The sequence below is a fragment of the Geotrypetes seraphini genome, chromosome 8 (genome assembly GCF_902459505.1).
Source record: "Geotrypetes seraphini chromosome 8, aGeoSer1.1, whole genome shotgun sequence".
Lineage (NCBI taxonomy): Eukaryota > Metazoa > Chordata > Amphibia > Gymnophiona > Dermophiidae > Geotrypetes > Geotrypetes seraphini.
Window position 1 is genome coordinate 24,864,822 of NC_047091.1, and position 20,360 is coordinate 24,885,181.

Here is a 20,360-nt window from a genome sequence, read left to right on the forward strand (position 1 = left end):
TGGTGAGGGAGAGTCGTAACTGGAGCAGCCGTTGGAGATCAGGAAGTTGTATCCCCCTCAAGCAGTTACTCTTCACTCGCTCGGACTGCCATTGAGAACCTACAGTTTCCTTAAATCTTTCCACTAAGCTGCAACAAGTTGAAACGGTAACTCCGCAACATAACAGTGGCCTTAGAAAGATTGGAAGAAACGTCTCTGAAGATGAAAAATGTTACAGCCCAACAAATGTCAGGCCAAGCTTTATTTTTGAGAAACATTGCAAATCTCGAAACTCAAACTAAAAGTTTAAACTTAAGAATTCTCAATTTTCCTATTTCCAGATATATGTCTCAAGATCTTTTCAAAAATTTCATGATTACTATTTTAAAGAAACCGGAGTCTAATGTTTCTCCATTACAGAAGATTTATTATTTGAAGAAACTACAGAAAGGGGGAAAGAGAAAGGGATTGGGACTTGATTACCACCTTTTTGTCGCCTTACAACCACACTCAAAGCGGTTTACAAACAGGTACTTCAAGCATTTCTCTGTCTGTCCTGATGGGCTCACAATGTATCTAATGTACCTGGGACAATGGGGGGATTAAGTGATTTGCCCAGGGTCACAAGGAGCAGCGTGGGTTTCAACCCACCACATCAGGGTGCTGAGGTTGTAGCTCTAACCACTACGCCACACTCTCCTTAAAGAGGACAGGAAATCGTAGGATGAGTTCTTGAAGGAAAAGGGGATTTAAGGGATACTATACAGGCAAAATGTCTTAAATAATATATAACTTACAGGTCATTGACCTGGGGGGCCGGCGCGGGAGCGGACTGCTGGGCATGATGGACCTGTGGTCTGACTCGGCAGAGGTGATGCTTATGTTCTTATGTATCTGCTTTGTTGGAATCATCAGATACAGAACTTTCTGGACGAGCAACATTCGTGGTTTTTATCAAGACAAAGGGATGGTCTTAAAATGATATTACAACTTTAAACAGGTCATATATATTTCCTGATGTCTTAAGATGGACAGATTTGGCGGAAGGAATTTCTTAGTTATCGTCAATCAGGTGCAGAGTATCAATTGACCTTTCAAGGTTCTAGATATCTCTCTTTTGATCCTGCTCAATTGCGGTTTGTTCTAGAGAGGAAAGGTGTTTCGATGGCAACCCAGGGTGTACCATAGTAACTTGGATCCAATATTGAAATTACTTGCACTATCCGGCTCTATTTCCCAGGTTAATAGGAGGAACAATTATCTCATTCCCATGGATTTTTCTCCTCCCCAATAGTGGACTATGTCCCTCTTTTACTAATGTGTGCTAACCGATTAGCGTACGGTAAACTCTAATGCGTGCATGTTAGTCTATGGACACGTTGGTGTTTAGCACGCACTAATTCAATTAGCGCACCTTAGTAAAAGAGGGTATAATTATAAGAAATTGACCTAGTTGTTATTGCTTGCTAATGAAAAAAGTTGGTTGTAAAACATGTTGTAATTTCCTTTCAGAGTTTGTACTTTGAATTATTAAAGAAATAAAGAAGAAAAAAATAGAATACTACGCCATAATATGTATTATTTGAATATTGCCTGTGTTCAGATTGGTCTTGTTGTACACTTCCTGGAGTAAATTTCTTGAAAAATGCTCTAAATAAACATATACGTTTCCTATTTCTCCAGGTTCACCACATTGTTTTGCTATTTCTACTGTGAATCTCTTCATAAAGGGGTCCTTTGATTAAGGTGCACGAACCGCGCTAAATGCAAGGAGTCACTTAAAGAAATTGAGAGGGGACAGGTTTAGAACAAACGCTAGGAAGTTCTTTTTTACCCAGAGGGTGGTTGACACTTGGAACGCGCTTCCAGAGGTTGTGATAGGCCAGAGCACATTACAGGGGTTCAAGGAAGGTTTAGATAGGTTCCTAAATGATAAGGGGATTGAGGGGTACAGATAGAAGTAGAGGTAGGTTACAGAAATGGTCAGGAACCACTTCACAGGTCATGGACCTGATGGGCCGCCGCGGGTGCGGACCGCTGGGCGCGATGGACCTCTGGTCTAACCCAGTGGAGGCAACTTCTTATGTTCTAAGATGCCCATAGGAATATAATGGATGCCTTAGCATTTTTGCGCACCTTAATCAAAGGACCCCAAAGGGAGTTAACGCTTAATAAATGGACAAAGTAAGGCAATGTAACAAAAGCTTCTGGTCAGGCTCTACTGACTACCCTGTTTAAGTCTAACCAAAACTAGTCTGCCGAGGCTCCGGTTAATTCAGAATACCGCAGCTAGGTTGATTTTTGGCAAAGGTAAATTCGAATGTGTATCTCCACTATTAGCCAAACTTCATTGGCTTCCGATATCGTCTAGGATTCTCTTCAAATGTTCCCGTTTAACTTTCAAGATTCTATTTGGTTCCTCTTTCCTGGAATTTTCAAGGAATGGACTTTGTTAGGACCACGCAAAAACTGAAACTCTCTTTCCCTTCTCTTAAAGGAATCGCTTTCGCTGGCAAACTAGGGAAAATCCTATCTTTTCAAACTAACAGAAATATGGAATGATATCCATTTAAGGCAGGGGTGTCCAATGTCGGTCCTCGAGGGCCGCAATCCAGTCGGGTTTTCAGGATTTCCCCAATGAATATGCATTGAAAGCAGTGCATGCAAATAGATCTCATGCATATTCATTGGGGAAATCCTGAAAACCCGACTGGATTGCGGCCCTCGAGGACCGACATTGGACACCCCTGATTTAAGGGTAAGACAATTAGGTTCATTTCAACTTTTCCCTAAAAACTTGGCTATTTTCCAAACTATAAAATTATGTACTTTCCTATATTCTCTTTCTTTTTAATTGATGTAAACCGAGTTGAGCTTTATTGTAGTAGAGAAGACCTGGTCTATAAATTTAAGGTTTAGTTTAGTGCAGGGGTGTCCAATGTCGGTCCTCGAGGGCCGCAATCCAGTCGGGTTTTCAGGATTTCCCCAATGAATATGTATGAGATCTATTAGCATACAATGAAAGCAGTGCATGCAAATAGATCTCATGCATATTCATTGGGGAAATCCTGAAAACCCGATTGGATTGCGGCCCTCGAGGACCGACATTGGACACCCCTGGTTTAGTTGAACCTGGAACAGGTGCAAAAGCTGACACCAGAGCCGAGTCTGGCAGCTCTGGAGGAGTTCACTGCTGTAGTCAGACACTGTCAAGTCATGCCCAAAAGCAGCCTATAGGGACTCTGTTTCCTACATGTACGCTTCAAAGAATGCAAACCAACACTCAGAATTTGAGGGCAAGCCATTGCTTTATAAATTATATTCTTGGGGTTGTGCTTTTCATTGAAACCATAATAAACACATCCAATATTTTTTTCAAACCCATTGTTGGCAATGAAACTAAATTCAAACATGCAAGAACTGAAGAGGTTTTTGGGATATCCCTGCTTAAGGAAAAAGCAGGGGTTGGAGTTAGAGACTAGGGGCTCGTTTTCAAAGCACTTAGACACACTATGGGACTCTCTGTGTCTAAGTGCTTTGAAAATATGACATTAAGTTTAATCTTTTCCAAAGTCTGTTGCAAACGACACTGACTTACCACATTGCCTGCTACAATATTACCTTGACCGCCTTAAATATTCAAATTAGAAATCCTGGTTTACCTTTCCAGACTTATACAATGTCCAGCATAGAAACTCAAGGGAATTCAATTGAGAACCAACTGCAACTTGGACAAAGGGACTAGGGATTCCTACCTGTTCTCCCATGGAAAGCTTGGGCTAAGAAAGGGATTGGGATTTGATATACTGCCTTTCTGTGGTTACAATCAAAGCAGTTTAAATATAATATATAGGCTCTTATTTTGTACCTGGAGCAACGGAGGGTTAAGTGACTTGCCCAGAGCCGCAGTGGGACTTGAACCCAGTTCCCCGGGTTCTCAGGCCACTGCACTAACTGTTAGACTATTCATCTACTTGAGAGGCATTCCCCTATACAAATCCTGATTTCCCCAGTTCTTCTGTTTTCCCCATGTTTCTACTTGTGTCCAAAATCCTGCCCTCCTGAGCAGGCTGAAACTGACTCTACTCTGAGGGAGTAGTTTGGGACATAGAAAGAGAAAAGCACCTCAAGAGTTTGTTAAAAGATTCTTCCAAATTGCCTTCTAAAATGAGGAAAACCTGAGATGATAAACCATGGTCACAGACTGAGGTTAAAACCCCCTTTTCACACTGGAGCTGCCCCCACCGTCCCACAGCCACAGGAAGAAAAGGTGACGGGTGGACTAAAGTCAACCAAAGGCATCTTCAGAACTGGAAAGTCAGAGGCTCAGCCTGTGTCATCAAAACCCGGATCACAGCAGCAGCAGGCAGAAGCATGTGTCCGTCCTGGTGTCCGTCCTTCATGCAGTGTGTAGTGGCAGATAAGTTTCAAGGTACAAGGCCACCCCTCTGGGCAGAAGCTGAGGATCAGTATAAAACAGGAAAATTCAAGAGAGGCAGAAAGGATACACTGGTCCTGCTAAGGCCTTATAAGCACCATCGTGAAATGTGTTTAGCTTGAGCACAGAAGTCAGTGAGGTGACTCCCGTGGTGTACACAACAGACATGTAGACAAAATACCATCCTGAGAGGAAAACCCTACAGAAGTATACAGAAATATTAACAATACAAAGAATTCACAGGCTGGCGTCAGGCTCAGGTTCCGGCTGACCCAGTGAAGTCTCTTCTCCAAGTGTCCCAAACGGCCTGCTCATCGCCCCGGCCCTTTCATGCTTTTAGGCTGGTACTGCTCCGCCGGCATCATGCCAAAGCAGTCTGAAGGGTTGCAGTGTCCATTCTTGCCAGATTGCCCTGGTGAGCCTGGAGGGCCCGGGATCCCAGGAATACCTTGCTGACCCATTGGTCCAGGTGACCCCAGTTTTCCATAGCCTGGTGGCCCTGCCGGTCCTAAGAGAATGATGGAAAATAAAGAGAAAGATAAATGAGAAATAAAAGGGCCTGTGTCACTTGTCCTCTTCCTCCGTCTATTGGAGCTCAGCTCAAGCCTTGGGAGCCTTTCGGAAATTGACCTGGTTATGACAGAATGGCTTTAGACTAGATGCAAACGGGACAGTCTGATTAGCCGATGATATGAGCGGCACCGAGTAGCAAGATGAAGACACAAGACTTCACAGATTACTCACGGTGCACCAGGACCATCCCTGGACATTACCGGAGTTTCTCATTCTTTGATGGACACACTTTAATGTCTCTGGGACTGCCAAAATATCTTCTGGATTTTAGGCACAAGCAGTGATACCTCTCCAGCCAGCATTTGACTATTTATTTAATCCTGATTTCCATTTGAGTCAAAGTGGGTCGCGATATACAGTATACTGTATACAGTTAATTATACCACCTGACTAATACATAAAAAATAGTGCATTTTACCTGGAGGCCCAGCTGCTCCAACATCTCCCATCATACCAACACCGGTAGCTCCCTTTTCACCTTTAACACCTGGTTCACCTAATATACAAGAAAATGCAATGAGAAACCCCTTGTACATATATGGAGAAAGGAAATTCAGGACATTGCCTAGCCCTCCCTCTGACATGACTCAGCAGAATGGGGAGGAGGGACAATCGGGGCACTGCCTAACCCTCCCTCTGACATGACTCAGCAGAATGGGAAGGAGGGACAGTCGGGGCACTGCCTAACCCTCCCTCTGACATGACTCAGCAGAACGGGGAGGAGGGACAGTCGGGGCACTGCCTAACCCTCCCTCTGACATGACTCAGCAGAACGGGGAGGAGGGACCGTCGGGGCACTGCCTAACCCTCCCTCTGACATGACTCAGCAGAACGGGGAGGAGGGACAGTCGGGGCACTGCCTAACCCTCCCTCTGACATGACTCAGCAGAACGGGGAGGAGGGACAGTCGGGGCACTGCCTAACCCTCCCTCTGACATGACTCAGCAGAACGGGGAGGAGGGACAGTCGGGGCACTGCCTAACCCTCCCTCTGACATGACTCAGCAGAACGGGGAGGAGGGACAGTCGGGGCACTGCCTAACCCTCCCTCTGACATGACTCAGCAGAACGGGGAGGAGGGACAGTCGGGGCACTGCCTAACCCTCCCTCTGACATGACTCAGCAGAATGGGGAGGAGGGACAGTCGGGACACTGCCTAACCCTCCCTCTGACATGACTCAGCAGAATGGGGAGGAGGGACAGTCGGGACACTGCCTAACCCTCCCTCTGTCATGACTCAGCAGAATGGGGAGAAGGGACAATAGGTGCACTGCCTAACCCTCCCTCTGACATGACTCAGCAGAATGGGAAGGCGGGACAGTCGGGTACACTGCCTAACCCTCCCTCTGACATGACTCAGCAGAACGGGGAGGAGGGACAGTCGGGACACTGCCTAACCCTCCCTCTGACATGACTCAGCAGAATGGGGAGGAGGGACAGTCGGGACACTGCCTAACCCTCCCTCTGACATGACTCAGCAGAATGGGGAGGAGGGACAGTCGGGGCACTGCCTAACACTCCCTCTGACATGACTCAGCAGAATGGGGAGGAGGGACAGTCGGGACTAGTGTTCCCTCTAAGGTGAGCGCATGAGCGATCGCTCACTATTTTCAGTGGCGTCGCTCATGCTTCTTCTGGTGTCGCTCACTCGAGCAGAGGTGAGAGGAAGCGGCGGCAGTGGCAGTCTGCCCTGCTCGCCTAAGATGCAGCAGCGGCGGCAGCTCCTTTCCTGATCCCCGCAATCAGTGGCGTACTAAGTGGGGGGCGGTCCGCCCCTTGTTCTCATTGGTGTAACGCCGGCCCTGCAGCTCCGGACTTCCCCACACCTGCCCCCCTTCGGATCGCTATTATTTTAAATGTTATAGCCGCGGGGCTGTATCCATCAGTGGAGACGTCTAACCTTGGCCTGCCCCGGAACTCTTACTGCAACTCTTACTCCTGTTCCTGCCTAGACGGGCGGCTGCTGCAGTAAGAGTTCCGGGGCAGGCCGAGGTTAGACGTCTCCACTGATGGATACAGCCCCGCGGCTATAACATTTAAAATAATAGCGATCCGGGGGGGGGGGGGGGAGTCCGGAGCTGCCAGCGTTAGAGGGAGTAAGAATTGATGGTGCCGCAGGGAGCAGGTGTGGGGAAGTCCAGAGCTGCAGGGGAGAGTGTTGCGGTACCCAGCTGGAGGGAGAAGGAAGATGAGGGAGGGAATGAAAGGAGATGCCAGGGCTTGAAGGGAAGGAGGAAGGTATGCCAGACTAAGGGAAAAGGAAGGAGGAGATGTGAGAGCATGGAGGGGGAGGGAAAGATGGAAGAAAAGGAAACGAGAGAGATGCCAGAGAATCAGGGAAGGGAAGATACCAGACTATGGGGTGCAAAGGAAAGAAAGGAGAAGAGAGAGATGCCAGAGCATAGGGGATGGGGTGGTGACAGAGAGAAAAAAATGGAGAGGTGGCAGAGCTGGCTGGCTTTGGGGGTGGGCAAAATCTGGAAGGCAGTGGGGGGACATAAGAAGGAGCCACTGGGGGCACAAAGGACATGGGAAGGGGCACTATGGACACGGGAAGGAGGCACTGGGGGCACTAAGGACATGGGAAGGAAGGAGGGAGAGAATAGAAAGGGACAATTGTTGGGCCTGAGTGCAGAAAGAAAGAAAGGATACACAGTCAATTAATAGATGTCCCCTTTTGATGAAAAAAATAAATGGTCACGTTACCACTGACTTACTTTCTCTTCAGCAGAGTCAGCATCCGCACTGAGGTGCAGGAAGGTCCCGCGATGACTCATCTGCTGGCTCTGCTCTGGAAGAAGTAAGTTACGTCGGAGGGGGTGGACCCGGCAGACGCAGTCATTGTGGGACATTGCTGCAACTCCCTGCGTCTGCCGGGTCCACCCCCTCCGACGTAACTTACTTCTTCCAGAGCAGAGCCAGCAGACGAGTCATCGCGGGCCCTTCCAGCATGCGACTGCTGAGTCCGCTCTAGAGCAAGTACGTCAGAGTGGGGTGGATTGGCAGCAGGCAGCTACAATCATCGCGGGACCTTGCTGCATGAAGGGAGAGAAAGGAGCAGGACTGCTGGAATGGAAGAGTGGTGGAGGGAAAGAAAGGAGGCAGGGTGGTATGGAAGGGTGGGGCTGATGGAATTGATGTACAGAGAAAGGGGAGAGACATAAGGGGGAAGGATATTGGAGGGAAAGAAAGGAGGAAGATGCTGATTGAAGAGGGGTGGATGGAGGGAGAAAGGGCAGACATTGGATGGTAGTGGGGAGCCTATGCTGGATGGAAGTGCAGATGGGAGAGATAAGGGAGCAAATGCCAGAAGAAAATGGGAGGAGAGAAAGAGGGGAGCAGATGCTGGATGATAAGTGGACAGAGAGAGGAGAAGGTACTAGATAGAAGGGTTGGAGAAAGAGGGTACATGATGGAAGGAGGGGATAAATAAAAGGAGGACACATGATGGGGAGAAAAGGATTGAGTTAGGGAAACACTGGAGGGGTGAGGGAAAGAGGTGGCAAGCTTTAGGTAGACAGTAAAAAAGGACATTGATGAGAGGGTAGTAAGAACATAATCTAGACAGATGCAGAAAATAAATTGAAAAGGGAAATGAGGGAAAAAAGGGAAAGGGATTGCAGAGGAGAGGTGTGGGAGAGGGAAGGAGAGGAGAGAGATGCCAGACCAATGGGGGTGAAAGGAGAGATGGAAGGGGGAGGCATACAGTTTCTGGAAGGGGCATAGAAGGAGAGAAGATGCCATATAGGGGAAGAGAGACGGCAGACAGTGGATGGAAGGAAGAGAGTTACAAGAAGATGAGGAAAGCAGAAACCACAGAAGACAAAGATAGAAAAAAAATTTCTATTTATTTATTGCTTTAGGAGACATGTGTCACTGTTTCTGTGAAGCATTGTATGCAGAGTCCAGCTTCTTGCTGGTTCAATTTAACCTTTGTCTATGTATTTTTATTTTATCCCTCCTTTTACAAAACTGTGAAGCGTTTTTTAGCACCAGCCGTGGTGGTAGCAGCTCTGATGCTCAGAATTCTATGAGCATCAGAGATGTTACCTCCGTAGCTAAAATCCACACTACAGTTTTGTAAAAGAGGGAGGGGTTAGTTTGTGATTACATATTCCATACTAGGCGAAGGTGTGTTCTGTGTGTTCGAAAGACATAGTTTTCTGTTAGGATTGACGGTGTAGGATTGATCTGTGCTGGTCTGGCTTGTTTAGTTTTACAATGGGTGTATTGATATACTGTTCACTGCAATATGTAAGATGCTGCCTTTTCCTAGATATTCATGTGTGACTTGTGGCTTGTTACTAAAAATCATGTTTTTCGTACAGATGGGGGGGGGGTGTGCCAAAAAATGATGGGCCCCGGGTGTTACATATGTTAGGTACGCCACCGCATTATGTAAAGATACCAGAAAGCTGGCGAAGCAAAAACTTTAAGTAAATTGTTATTCTTCTAAGTTTTGAGTATTTAACCCTCCCACAATCTCATGGGCACTCGTTTCAAGTTTCAAGTTTATTGAGATTTTGATTTAAACGCAATATCAAATATTTTCAATGTGTATAACAAAAATAAATTTTGGGAAATAAATAAAACCATTTGAACAATAAACATACAAACATATCCATAGATGATTAAAAATATATAAGGAGTACAAGGATAAACTACATTTGTTTAAAAATGCGTCCTCCGTGCCTGCTCATAAATTTGTGGAATATGTAACTTGTCGCTCATGCATATTTTTTTTTGCGCACACCTCATCAATCCTTAGAGGGAACATTGGTCGGGACACTGCCTAACCCTCCCTCTGACATGACTCAGCAGAATGGGGAGGAGGGACAGTCGGGACACTGTCTAACCCTCCCTCTGACATGACTCAACAGAATGGGGAGGAGGGACAGTCGGGGCACTGCCTAACCCTCCCTCTGACATAGCTCAGCAGAACAGTAATCTGACTATTGAGTCTTCTTGAGTACTGCAATATTGTCTATCTGACAATCACTAAGAAAGAGCTGGTGAGATTACTACTGATTCTGAACACAGCGGTATGAAGTATGACCATGTCACGTGGTTTTATTGTGAGCTGCATTGGTTACCAGTGGAGGCCCAGGTATTGTTTAAGCTGGGTTGCTTTTGTTATAAGGCTTTATATGGCACAGCTCCTCTCGATTTGGTTAATAGACTTTCCATAGGAGGAAAACTCATGCTTTGTTTAATTTTCCCTCTGTACAGGGATGCAAAAGTAAGAAATTTCTTAATCACACTTTAGCGTTTCAGGTAGCTTCCCATGACAAAGAATTTCGATCATTGTTGCTTACAGCTTATTCTTATAAACATTTTAGAACACAGCTGAAAACTTATCCCTTTTCTAAGTATTTGGCTAATTAACTTATTCCTATGTCTTAGATTATGTTTGCTGTTTATAATCTGTTGTAAACCGCATTGAATTTATGGCTATGCGATTAATAAGCACAATGTTATGTTATGACCTGTCCCACAAAGACATCATCCAGTTCATTGCATAAATTAGCCATGTCAGATAATATTCTACATACAGCAGATTTTCGTAGTAAATGTTTTGGAAATCTAATCTAATCTAATCCTTAGGTTTGTATACCGCATCATCTCCACGTTCGTAGAGCTCAACGCGGTTTACAGTAGGAGAAATAGGAAGGAACTACAACAGAGGGTTAGAGGAAGAAGTGTGAAGAAAATTTAGAGGACTTGGGATGCCAAGATATAAGAGTTTCCTTGATTCCTAAGTTGGAGGGAGACTTACATTTTTTGAGAAAAGCCAGGTTTTCAGATGTTTGCGGAAAACTTGGAGAGAGCTCAAGTTCCAAAGAGGGGAAGTAAGGTTGTTCCAGAGCTCAGTGATTTTGAAGTGGAGGGAGGTCCCTAGCTTTCCTGTGTGGGAAATGCCTTTTAGCGAGGGGAAGGATAGTTTTAATTTGTGGGAGGATCTGGTGGTATTAGGGTTTGAGGAATTCCAAGAAAGAGGGATAAAGGGAGGGAGGATACCATATAGGATTTTGAAAGTTAAACAGGCGCATTTATAGTGGACCCTGGCGATTATCGGAAGCCAGTGGAGCTTGGCCAGGAGCGGGGAGACATGGTCAAATTTACTTTTAGCAAAGATGAGCTTGGCCGCGGCATTCTGAATCCGTTGGAGTCTGTGGAGGTTTTTCTTAGTTAGGCTTAAGTAGATAGAGTTGCAATAGTCCAATCTGGAGAGGATGATGGATTGGACAAGGAGGGTAAAATGTTTTTGATGGAAGCAGGATCTAACTTTCCTCAGCATGTGAAGGCTGAAAAAGCATTTTTTTTACCAAGGATTGGAGGTGGTCATTGAAGGACAATGTGGAATCAATGATGATGCCCAAGACCTTGCTCGAGAACTCAATCTGCAGAGAGGAGCCAGAGGGTAGTGGAAATGAATAGGATGCTGGGGTCCCTTCACTTTGTCTGATCCAAGGGGGTAAAGAATTTGCTTTCAGTATAAGGGTTCATGCAGCCCAAATTCTAGACACTCAGGGGTTATATTCTGGATATGCAGCAGCTCAGATCTTTCTCCAGCTCATGGATAAATGGAAACTAGATACCTCTCATTCCAGGCACGCCTTGTCGCCCTTCACGCCCAATCTGTCCTGGTAGCCCAGGCACTCCTGGGGAGCCAGATCGGCCAGGTGCCCCATCTTTTCCAGGAGGGCCTGGTCTTCCCTGAGATGAAACCATCTCTACAGGGAGCTGCATTCTGGAGGTGTAATAGGTCATCCTCTCTGTAAGAAAGAAATCCAAACAATCAGCCTGGGCAAATTCCCTCATACAAAATTTTAATACTTTGTTCATCGTGTGGCAAGGTGGTGGAGGGAGCATCTCTGAGGTGCATCAACACTGGTCTGCATGGTGACGTCCATGTTGGCCAGCGGAAGGGCAGCTCCCTCCCACATCAGCAGGAAAGAGGCCGATGGGGGAGAGAGAGAGAAGCAGCGGAGTCTGCTCCATTCACTAATACTATTTTCTGCATCATATTATAAATTAATTATTCAGATAGGCCCAAATTCTGTATACGTCCCCTACAAAATCAGCACCAGTCAGGATTTTCATGGCCTAAAGGCCTGCGCTTAATTTGTGCGTACAACGGCGTCTAAGTCAAAAGCATGCGTGATCCACCCCTGCCCTTGCCGGCTTTGGACAAGGCACTTACTTTTCACAGAATCCCGCTTGACGGGTTGTGCATGTAACTTTCAATCAACTCCAATTAACATCGATTACAAGTTGTGAATTGTCAATTAAATTAGACGTCAACATCGGCTAGGCGCGTTGACTTAGGTGCCTAACTTTAGCTGACTCCACTTCTGCCTTGATGTACCTTGAAAATACTTCCAGATAAATCTGATTAATCGTACCATGCTAATGTAATTTTGAAATGTTTTTGGAATATCGCTGTCTCTTCCTCTGTAAATCACTCTGAACTGTTTGTGGTATTGCGGTATATAAAAATAAAGTGATTATTTATAGAATTTGTGGTGTGCTTGATATTCTGTAACTTTAATAAACTTTGTAGAATTTAGGAACATAAGAGTAGCCGTACTGTGAGCAGATGTCAGTTTTTGGTGGCAGGCGCCATCAGGATTACACCAGGAGGGGCAGGAGCCAGTTACTTACCATCCAAGACCTTCAATAGCTCCTGGTGGATGAACCTCTTGATTTCATCATAATTAACGACGTCACCCTAAAAAGGGATGAAGGATTCAATAATGTAATGTTAGCAGGCCAGCCCAGTCTGAGTTAGGGTTACCTGGCGTCCGTGAAAACCGGGACATGTCCTCTTTTTAGAGGGTTTTGGAAAGCGCCAACAAGCTCCGGCCGCAGCTGGAGGGCCTCTGAGCAGGCGCGAATGATATCACACACATCCACGTATGCTCCAGGCCCTCCAGACACAGCTGGAGCTCATCCGGAAGAAGAAAGGAGGCTTTGTGGGGGCAGGGCTTGGGGCGGAGCAGGGCGGGGCCATTTGTCTGGAATTTCCCAGGGAAAAATATGGCAACCCTGGTCTGAGTGAATGCCGGGATTAAGCCACCATGGATGCAAAGTACCTCATCCCCTTCCCACTTGTACTGCAGGAGATAATTAGTGCATGAATGAGGAAGGGGAGGGGGGGGAATAAACCATTCCCTGTATTGTAATCATCTCCTGATACTATTGTCGCTCACGTACTGGGATGCATCTAATCCTCACCATTGTGCCTGGCAGGCCCGGCATTCCTGGGGATCCTGCAGGGCCTGGAGATCCGGCAGGTCCTCTCTCGCCAGCAGGTCCTGGGAGTCCCACAGGGCCCATGGAACCACTCTTGCCCGGTCCTCCTGGCATTCCAGATCTTCCTTTTTCCCCTGAATTTCCTTTTTCCCCTGGAAGTCCAGCATCACCCTGAAACAGCAGAGCAAACCTGTAACATAATATTCGCTGCGTTGCATGCCCATATCTCAGAGTCCCGCCCACGTATATGCCCCCTCGTAAGGAACCTGCTAAGTGATTTTGGCATCTAACACACATGTAATTTGCAAGATAGCACCACTAATCATATGTGTAAGGGCGATTATTCTAGACTTCACACACAATCAGGCACCAATCTATAGAGCCACCTTTTATGCAAAATTTCACTCTTTTATTATTTAACCATCGATTTTTGGTTCTTCCAACAACATATTATACAAAGTGGATCACAATGAAACCTGCTTAAGAAAACCAGAAATTTTATCATACTAGGGTATCATTTTCCTCCACTGCTGTTACAGCTCTGTAACTCCTCTTAAGTGAGCACACTGACCCCTCCCCCCCAAAAAAAAAAACTGCGCAAGGTCAGCCTACACTCCTACACATGCCTTACCTCTTCCACCACCACCACAACCAACCTTCGTCCATTAGACAAGTACTCCTCTCCATCCCTCCCTTCCCCTCCCCATCTTGTGTGCTTGGAACAGCTTCCCTGCATCACGATTCATTCCTGCCATATCTTAACGGTATTCTCTACATTAAATACATTTCCTGAAGCCTCTTATTCTTCTTGTCTGTAAGCTCTTTGGGCAGAGACCACATCTGCACAGCCCTGTGTGTGTCCAGTAGAGCTACAGAAATCACAATCAGTAGTTTGGGTACACACCTTCAGCCCAGGTGGCCCAGGGAGTCCGGGGTTTCCTGGTGCACCCTAGAGAGACAGAGGAAAAGAGATGAAGCAAATGCACAAAGTTTAAATTTAGTAGAAAGTGAGTAGATAGGATTAGGGATGCAGAAAAAGGAAGCTGGATTGAGACATCCGAGTTTTACTTTTATTGCTTTCAATGGAAGTAAAACCCAGATGTCTCAATCTGTCCTCCTTTCTCTGGAGCCATATGGTAACCCTATACAGGATAACAAAATATTAAATCCAAACCTAACTGTTGTAGAAAGATCCTCAAAAAGAAGAGAGATTGAGGCGATATTTGTTGATTTTTATGATAGGTTTAATCTTCCCAATTTCCTGTCCCTCAGTCTCTGACACAAGTCCTGGATTGGGAGGGGGGGGGGGCAGGATTCTCCTCTTCTCCCACCACAGACCACCCTGAGCTACCAAAGAGGCCAATAAGTTATCCCACAAGAAGACTATTGGAGGAAACCTGAGAGGATGAAGAAATTAGTCCTCTACAGACCTTTGAGACCACTTAGGTCCTCTTCAGAACGTGATATCACTAGCGAGCTCCCACCAAGCAGTCCCCACACCCTGGAACTCAGTCCCCGAGGAGCTACTTCTAATTCCACACTGCCTTCAGGAAGCAGGTGAAAGCCTGGCTCTTCTCCCAGCTTTTCTGGCCACTGACAATCTACTCATTCCCCACACCCTGCAACCTGAAACCTTATTCAACAGGGGTAAATTCAAGTGAGTTCCCCAAAAATTAGGTATGAAAAATATGGGTGCTAAGCACCAGTTATTCTGTCACAGCAAATCCATGCAAAATTGAGCGTAAATTGTCATGCACGGGCCAAGCTTTAGGTGCGAACACTTACGCTGTGTCAAAAGCTGGCGCAAATGTTGATGTCTAAAGTCAGTGGTCTCCAACCTTTTTCACATAAACCAGTGTATCGCAAACTGGGTGCCTCCTGAGATTTCAGGCGTGGGATGAGGAGAGGCGCTGTGCCGGCGAGAGGCACATCCTATAGGCAGTTAGCCGGCACCAGTGCCTCTCCTCTCCAGCCCTTTTTCCTGTTGGCACCCCCCACTGGCGCGGACATCGACATGTAGACGTCATGCCCAGGCCCTTCCGAGTGCCTCGAGCTGCATCCACTACTTTTAAAGTCTGCAGGACACTGAGTTAAAGGAGAAAGCTCCGAAGGCCATTAAATATATCATTGAAAATTCTGTTTCCATTATGCATCTTCTATGTTTTAGCGAAACCTGGGCGTGGTTTCTCTAGCTTTGACATGCCACTGTAGTACACCTGAATCTAAATATGAATCCTGACCTTTGACCTGTCCTACACTGACCTTTGTCCACACCCTGCCTACGGCAATCTTTTTTTCAGACATTAAGGGCCCCTTTTCCAAAGCCACAGTAGCGATTCCCGTGCAGCAAATGTGACGCAGCCTATTCAGGTCCTATGGGCTGTACCACAAGTGTCGCACCAGGACTCGCTTTTGTGGCTTTGTAAAAGGGGCCCTTAGTGCACTATCCGAGTGGGCAAGATTGAACTTAACAAATTTGCAGGACTCGAGGAACATTTTAGTCAACTAATTGAGGGCCATAACAGAGGCCACATGCAACCCTGGGGCCATATGTTGTAGACCATTGATACAAGTTTAAAGAACAGAGTCAAAGTGCAGAATTAACACCACTTCAGGGCTGTTATTGGTACTTAAGGCCAACTGGTACCTAATTTAACAAGTTAGGTACGCAACTATCCCTAGTATATAAGGTGTATGCCCAAATTTGCAAACTAGTCAGAACTTGGGGTGCGCAACTTCACAGACTGAGGGCGATAATTCACCTTCAATCTTATCCTAATCCCTTTGTGTTACCCATCTGGTCCGTCTCTTAAGATGTTCAATAATGTAATGTTAGCAGGCCAGCCCAGTCTGAGTTAGGTAAATATCAGCAGAACACGACCGACAGATGCCATAATAGACAGCACGGAAGAAGATTCAAAGTCAGCACAATACATATTTCTTATACAAGGGGATGCTGAAAAGCTCTCAGCCCACCCACCCAACTTCCTAAATTCTGAGCGTTATTTTGCCACCATAGGCGAAAAGAGTGTGATCTTATTTCATTATCCTCCTCCTTTACAAAGCCTTGCTAGTGTTTTTAGCGCCGGTCACGGTGGCAACTGCTCAGATGCATTCTATGAGCGTCAGAGCTGTTACCGTGGCGGACGGCGCTGTAAAGGAGGAGGGAGGCTGATTTGCAGAAACAAAATGTGTTGACATTGTTTCAGATCATTGATTGAACCATATCCACGTCATTTTCAGCAGCCCCTCATGGGATGGGACTGGATATTCTGCTTTTTCAATCAAAGCAGGTAGTTATTTTGCGCCTGGGGCACTAGGCCACTGCTCCACGCCACTCTGTGCTGCTTTAATGTACAAGGATTTTATTTGCCTATTTCCAAACGTATCTCATTGCCGTTAATGCAATGTAAGTTGTTTATATCAAAGTACTGCCTTGAGCGGTTAATAAATCTTAGTAAATGAATTCGCTTTACCTCTTTGCCACTGGAGCCATCTGCACCCATCTCCCCCTGAAAAACAAAACACAGTGGCAAAGGTTGATTCACAGACACCCCATGGTCCGTTCTTCAGCTTTGGTTAGATTACTTACAGCTTCCAAGATACCAGAATTCTGTTAGAAGCACCCCTTTCCCCCCCAATGGTTCTGGTCAGAGCTGTTGCAGCCCTTGTTAGGATTACCAGACGTCTTGCTAAACCCAGACACGTCCTCATTTTAGAGGACTGTCCAGGTGCCTGACGGATTTTCCAAAACCTGGCAGTGTGTCCAGATTTTGGAAAGCCCTGATGAGCTCCTGATTCAAACTTTGAGAAGATATATCCCAAATCGAAATTTATGGTCAGATTCAACTATGAGATTAATTGATGAAAAGAATCAGGAAGTACATTATAACCCCTTCCCCCCAAGTATAGCTGCTGTATTGGCGGTGGGCCCAAGACTTAGGTTCACTAAGAGTATGTACAGATGTTAAATCTTTCAAGAAATTGTTAAAGACCTCCCAGTTTGTGAGATTCTTCCTTACTTGATTGTCTGGATACTAGTAGCTATCAGAGCACTCCTATGTGATTTGAAGATAAGATGGTGGTTTTAATAAGTGCTTTATTTGATGCTATATTAATGGATATGAAATGTTTGTTATTTTTGGGTATGTACCAACTGTTACCCTCTTAGTTGATAAGTGAGATAGAAATTTTAAAATAAATAAATATGTGAATAGGGTTACCAGACATTCCCGAAGGAAAATCTTGGGTGTATCTGTGTTCTGTGTGGATGAAAAAGACATGGTTTTCTCTTAGCATTGACTGTGCAGGATCAATCTGTATTAATCTGGTTTGTTTAGCTTTGCAATGGGTGTATTGATGTTCTAGTGCTCACTGCAGGGTTTAAGATGCTGCCTTTTCCTAGGTGCACCCTTCTTGTGTGACTCATGGATTATTACTTAAAAATAATTTTTTTATACTAGGTATGTCACTGTCTTGTGTTCATCTTGCCTGATGCTTCAACTTACCACAGGCCCTGGATGCCCTGGGGTCCCAGGTTCGCCAGGGAGGCCCACATGGCCTCTTTCTCCTGGAGTGCCTCGATCACCTTTCATTCCCTACAGAAGAGCAAACAAGATTAAAAACACTTTAAAACTTAAAGGCTTGGAAACATTATACTACGTGCCAAACAGGTCCCTCCGCTCCCAGGATGAAATAAGCCTCAAAACACCCCCTGGATGTACCCTTCAATTGCAAACCACAAAGCAACATTCCTACTCCCACTTCAAACCGAGCCACTGGAATCGACTGTCCCAGCACATCAGATCCCTTGAAAGACTCCTCAGCTGTAGGAAATCAAAAAAACCCTACCTCTTCCCCTAACTCCCCTGCCCATATCTGATGGATTACAAAGAAATTTCCATTGGTAGTAGATCTCAGTATGTGAAACATTGGGAAAATCTTTCTATTGAAAAATCTTGCACCGTAACTATGACTAATTTAACCTGTAAACTGTCTGTGTGTCAAGTTAGGATAAAACTTGTACTGAAAACCTTGCACTGTATAAAGAACTTTGGCAACTTGTAACCTGTATGTTATGTATGTTGGTATTAGATCCCTAGTATGTGTCAAGTTAGGGTTGCCAGATTTTATGATTGTATAATCCAGATACCCTAGACCTGCCCCCCAGGCCTGTCCATCTTTGCCCTAGTCCCGCCCTAGCTCCGCCCCCAATGCCTGCTTTGGTTGGACAGGAGGGAATCTGCGCATGTGCGGATTGCCTCCTACCCAACGCGACCAAAGTGCCAGATCTTGAAAAGCCATCCGGACCCCCGGACATGTCCTCAAAAGGAGGTCATGTCCAGGGAACCCTATGTCAAGTTAGGATAAAAACTTGTATTGCAAACTTGTACTGAAATTAGGGCAAATCCAGTGCAAATTGTAACTGTTAACTGTACATTATGTATGTTTAACCTGTAACCCATACTGAGCTCTTTGGGGAAAATGGGATAGATAATATGGACGGCTCTGCTATAGAGTTTCTTGTTCATCTCTGCTCTGCTGCAGAGGGAGGACTTGGTTGGACTGTTGGCGAAAGAGTCGAACATCTGCAGGCTTTAATTGCAACCTATGATCATTTCCAATGATTAAAACCCCCTCAAAAACTTAAAGGCTTGGAATTGGGATCCAGTTCAGCCCCCAGGCCAGGAGAGTTGCAGATACTGGAACGCAAAGTTTTGCACACAGCGGCCTGTACAGCCTTGTGGGAGTTGCTGTACTTTTCTGATGTGCGGAACATGAAAGCCTTGTGCAATAGAAAGGGTTTTCTATTTTAGTTACATTTGTCATATTTATTAAATGTATTACATAATATTTAAATCATTATAAAATATGAATATAAGTATGATATATTGTACTTAAAGTGTTCATGAAGAAAATCAAGTGTGTATTTATAAGATTATATGAATTTTTCTGATTACACTTGTTGTAATATGCAAAACTGAATAAAGAAATTAAAAAAAAAGAAATGGTTTCTCAAGGATACAAATCCTCCATTTTTTGAGAGCCAGTGCCGAGCTGATTGACCCTTATTGTCAAGTCTGGCCGTGCCACGTACAGTTGGAATTTCGGAAGATTACATCTGGCTGTGCAGTACAGTACTCACCATACTAGAGGGTCCAACTGGTCCGGGCAACCCAGGGCTTCCTGGAGGGCCCTAAGACAGGAGAAATACTGTGAAGGTCATGGAGCAGTATGCTTGAACTCATCAGCCGCACTGGCTAGAGTGTGTGGGCTACACCAGAGCTGCTCTGGGGGATGGAGGCCACGTGGGGTGGGCTGGGGTTGAGAGAGTGAGACTGATGGGCCGGATCTGGGGCTGGACAAAGAGTGGTAGCTGGAAAGAAGGGAGTGAAAAGACTCCTCTACAGAATTTCATTGGGCATCAGCTAATCTTATTTAGGGCAGAGCAGAACAAATCCCATTCTCCAAACCTGGTGCAAAATTAGTCAAAAGTGCTTAAGGTGCCCCAAGGCTTGTGCTCCTGTACCATACCTTACAGCACCTCCTGCTGGGAGAGATTGGCCCTGTGTGTATTTTGAGCTCCCTTATTACTGGAGAGGCTGGAACTGCAGGGGTTATAAGTGCTGGAGGGAATGATAAGGAGCACTGGCTGTGTCTCTCATTCAGTCCCTAAGCTCACCTCTGTGGTGAAACTTGGGAATAAAGTGTCCAGTGACACCCTGGGGTGCCTTGTTAGCTCTACAATAAAATAATGACAGGCGCTACTTACGGATGATCCTGGAGATCCAATGCGCCCTTGAGGCCCCATGGGACCAGGATCCCCCTACAAAAAAAGAGAACGGAAACACTTAAGCCACTGACAGTCTTTTATGCAATAAAATTCTTCTCATTCAACTCTTCAAAACTCCAATGCAATAACTTTATGTTAGAGGCACGAGTTACAGCTTAGCGTGTGGTTTCTCAAAGCGAGCATAACATAAAAATTGTTACTCCCTTTGAAAACTGGTGCCACTTATATCCACAAGATATATAAATTGCTTTCCAGATATCAGAAACTGCTCAAGGGATGTACCACAGAAAAATAGCAATAAGAACATGAATTAAAGTTGATT

General features: G+C 45.6%; 1 protein-coding gene across 3 annotated transcripts in view; it reads right to left on the bottom strand.

The window, feature by feature from the left end:
• Positions 1–3,093: 3,093 nt before the first annotated feature.
• The window catches only part of COL16A1 (collagen type XVI alpha 1 chain), a 144,096-nt gene continuing 126,829 nt past the window's right edge, over positions 3,094–20,360 (bottom strand). For all 3 annotated transcript variants that reach the window (XM_033956124.1, XM_033956123.1, XM_033956122.1), the window contains 10 exons: positions 20,018–20,071; positions 19,391–19,441; positions 17,754–17,843; positions 16,722–16,757; positions 14,150–14,194; positions 13,228–13,416; positions 12,655–12,721; positions 11,589–11,765; positions 5,409–5,486; positions 3,094–4,925 (listed from right to left, as the gene is read on the bottom strand). In XM_033956124.1, the coding sequence (XP_033812015.1) occupies positions 4,729–4,925; positions 5,409–5,486; positions 11,589–11,765; positions 12,655–12,721; positions 13,228–13,416; positions 14,150–14,194; positions 16,722–16,757; positions 17,754–17,843; positions 19,391–19,441; positions 20,018–20,071 (984 nt within the window). In that variant the 3' untranslated portion in view covers positions 3,094–4,728. The remainder of the gene's footprint in view (positions 4,926–5,408; positions 5,487–11,588; positions 11,766–12,654; positions 12,722–13,227; positions 13,417–14,149; positions 14,195–16,721; positions 16,758–17,753; positions 17,844–19,390; positions 19,442–20,017; positions 20,072–20,360) is intronic.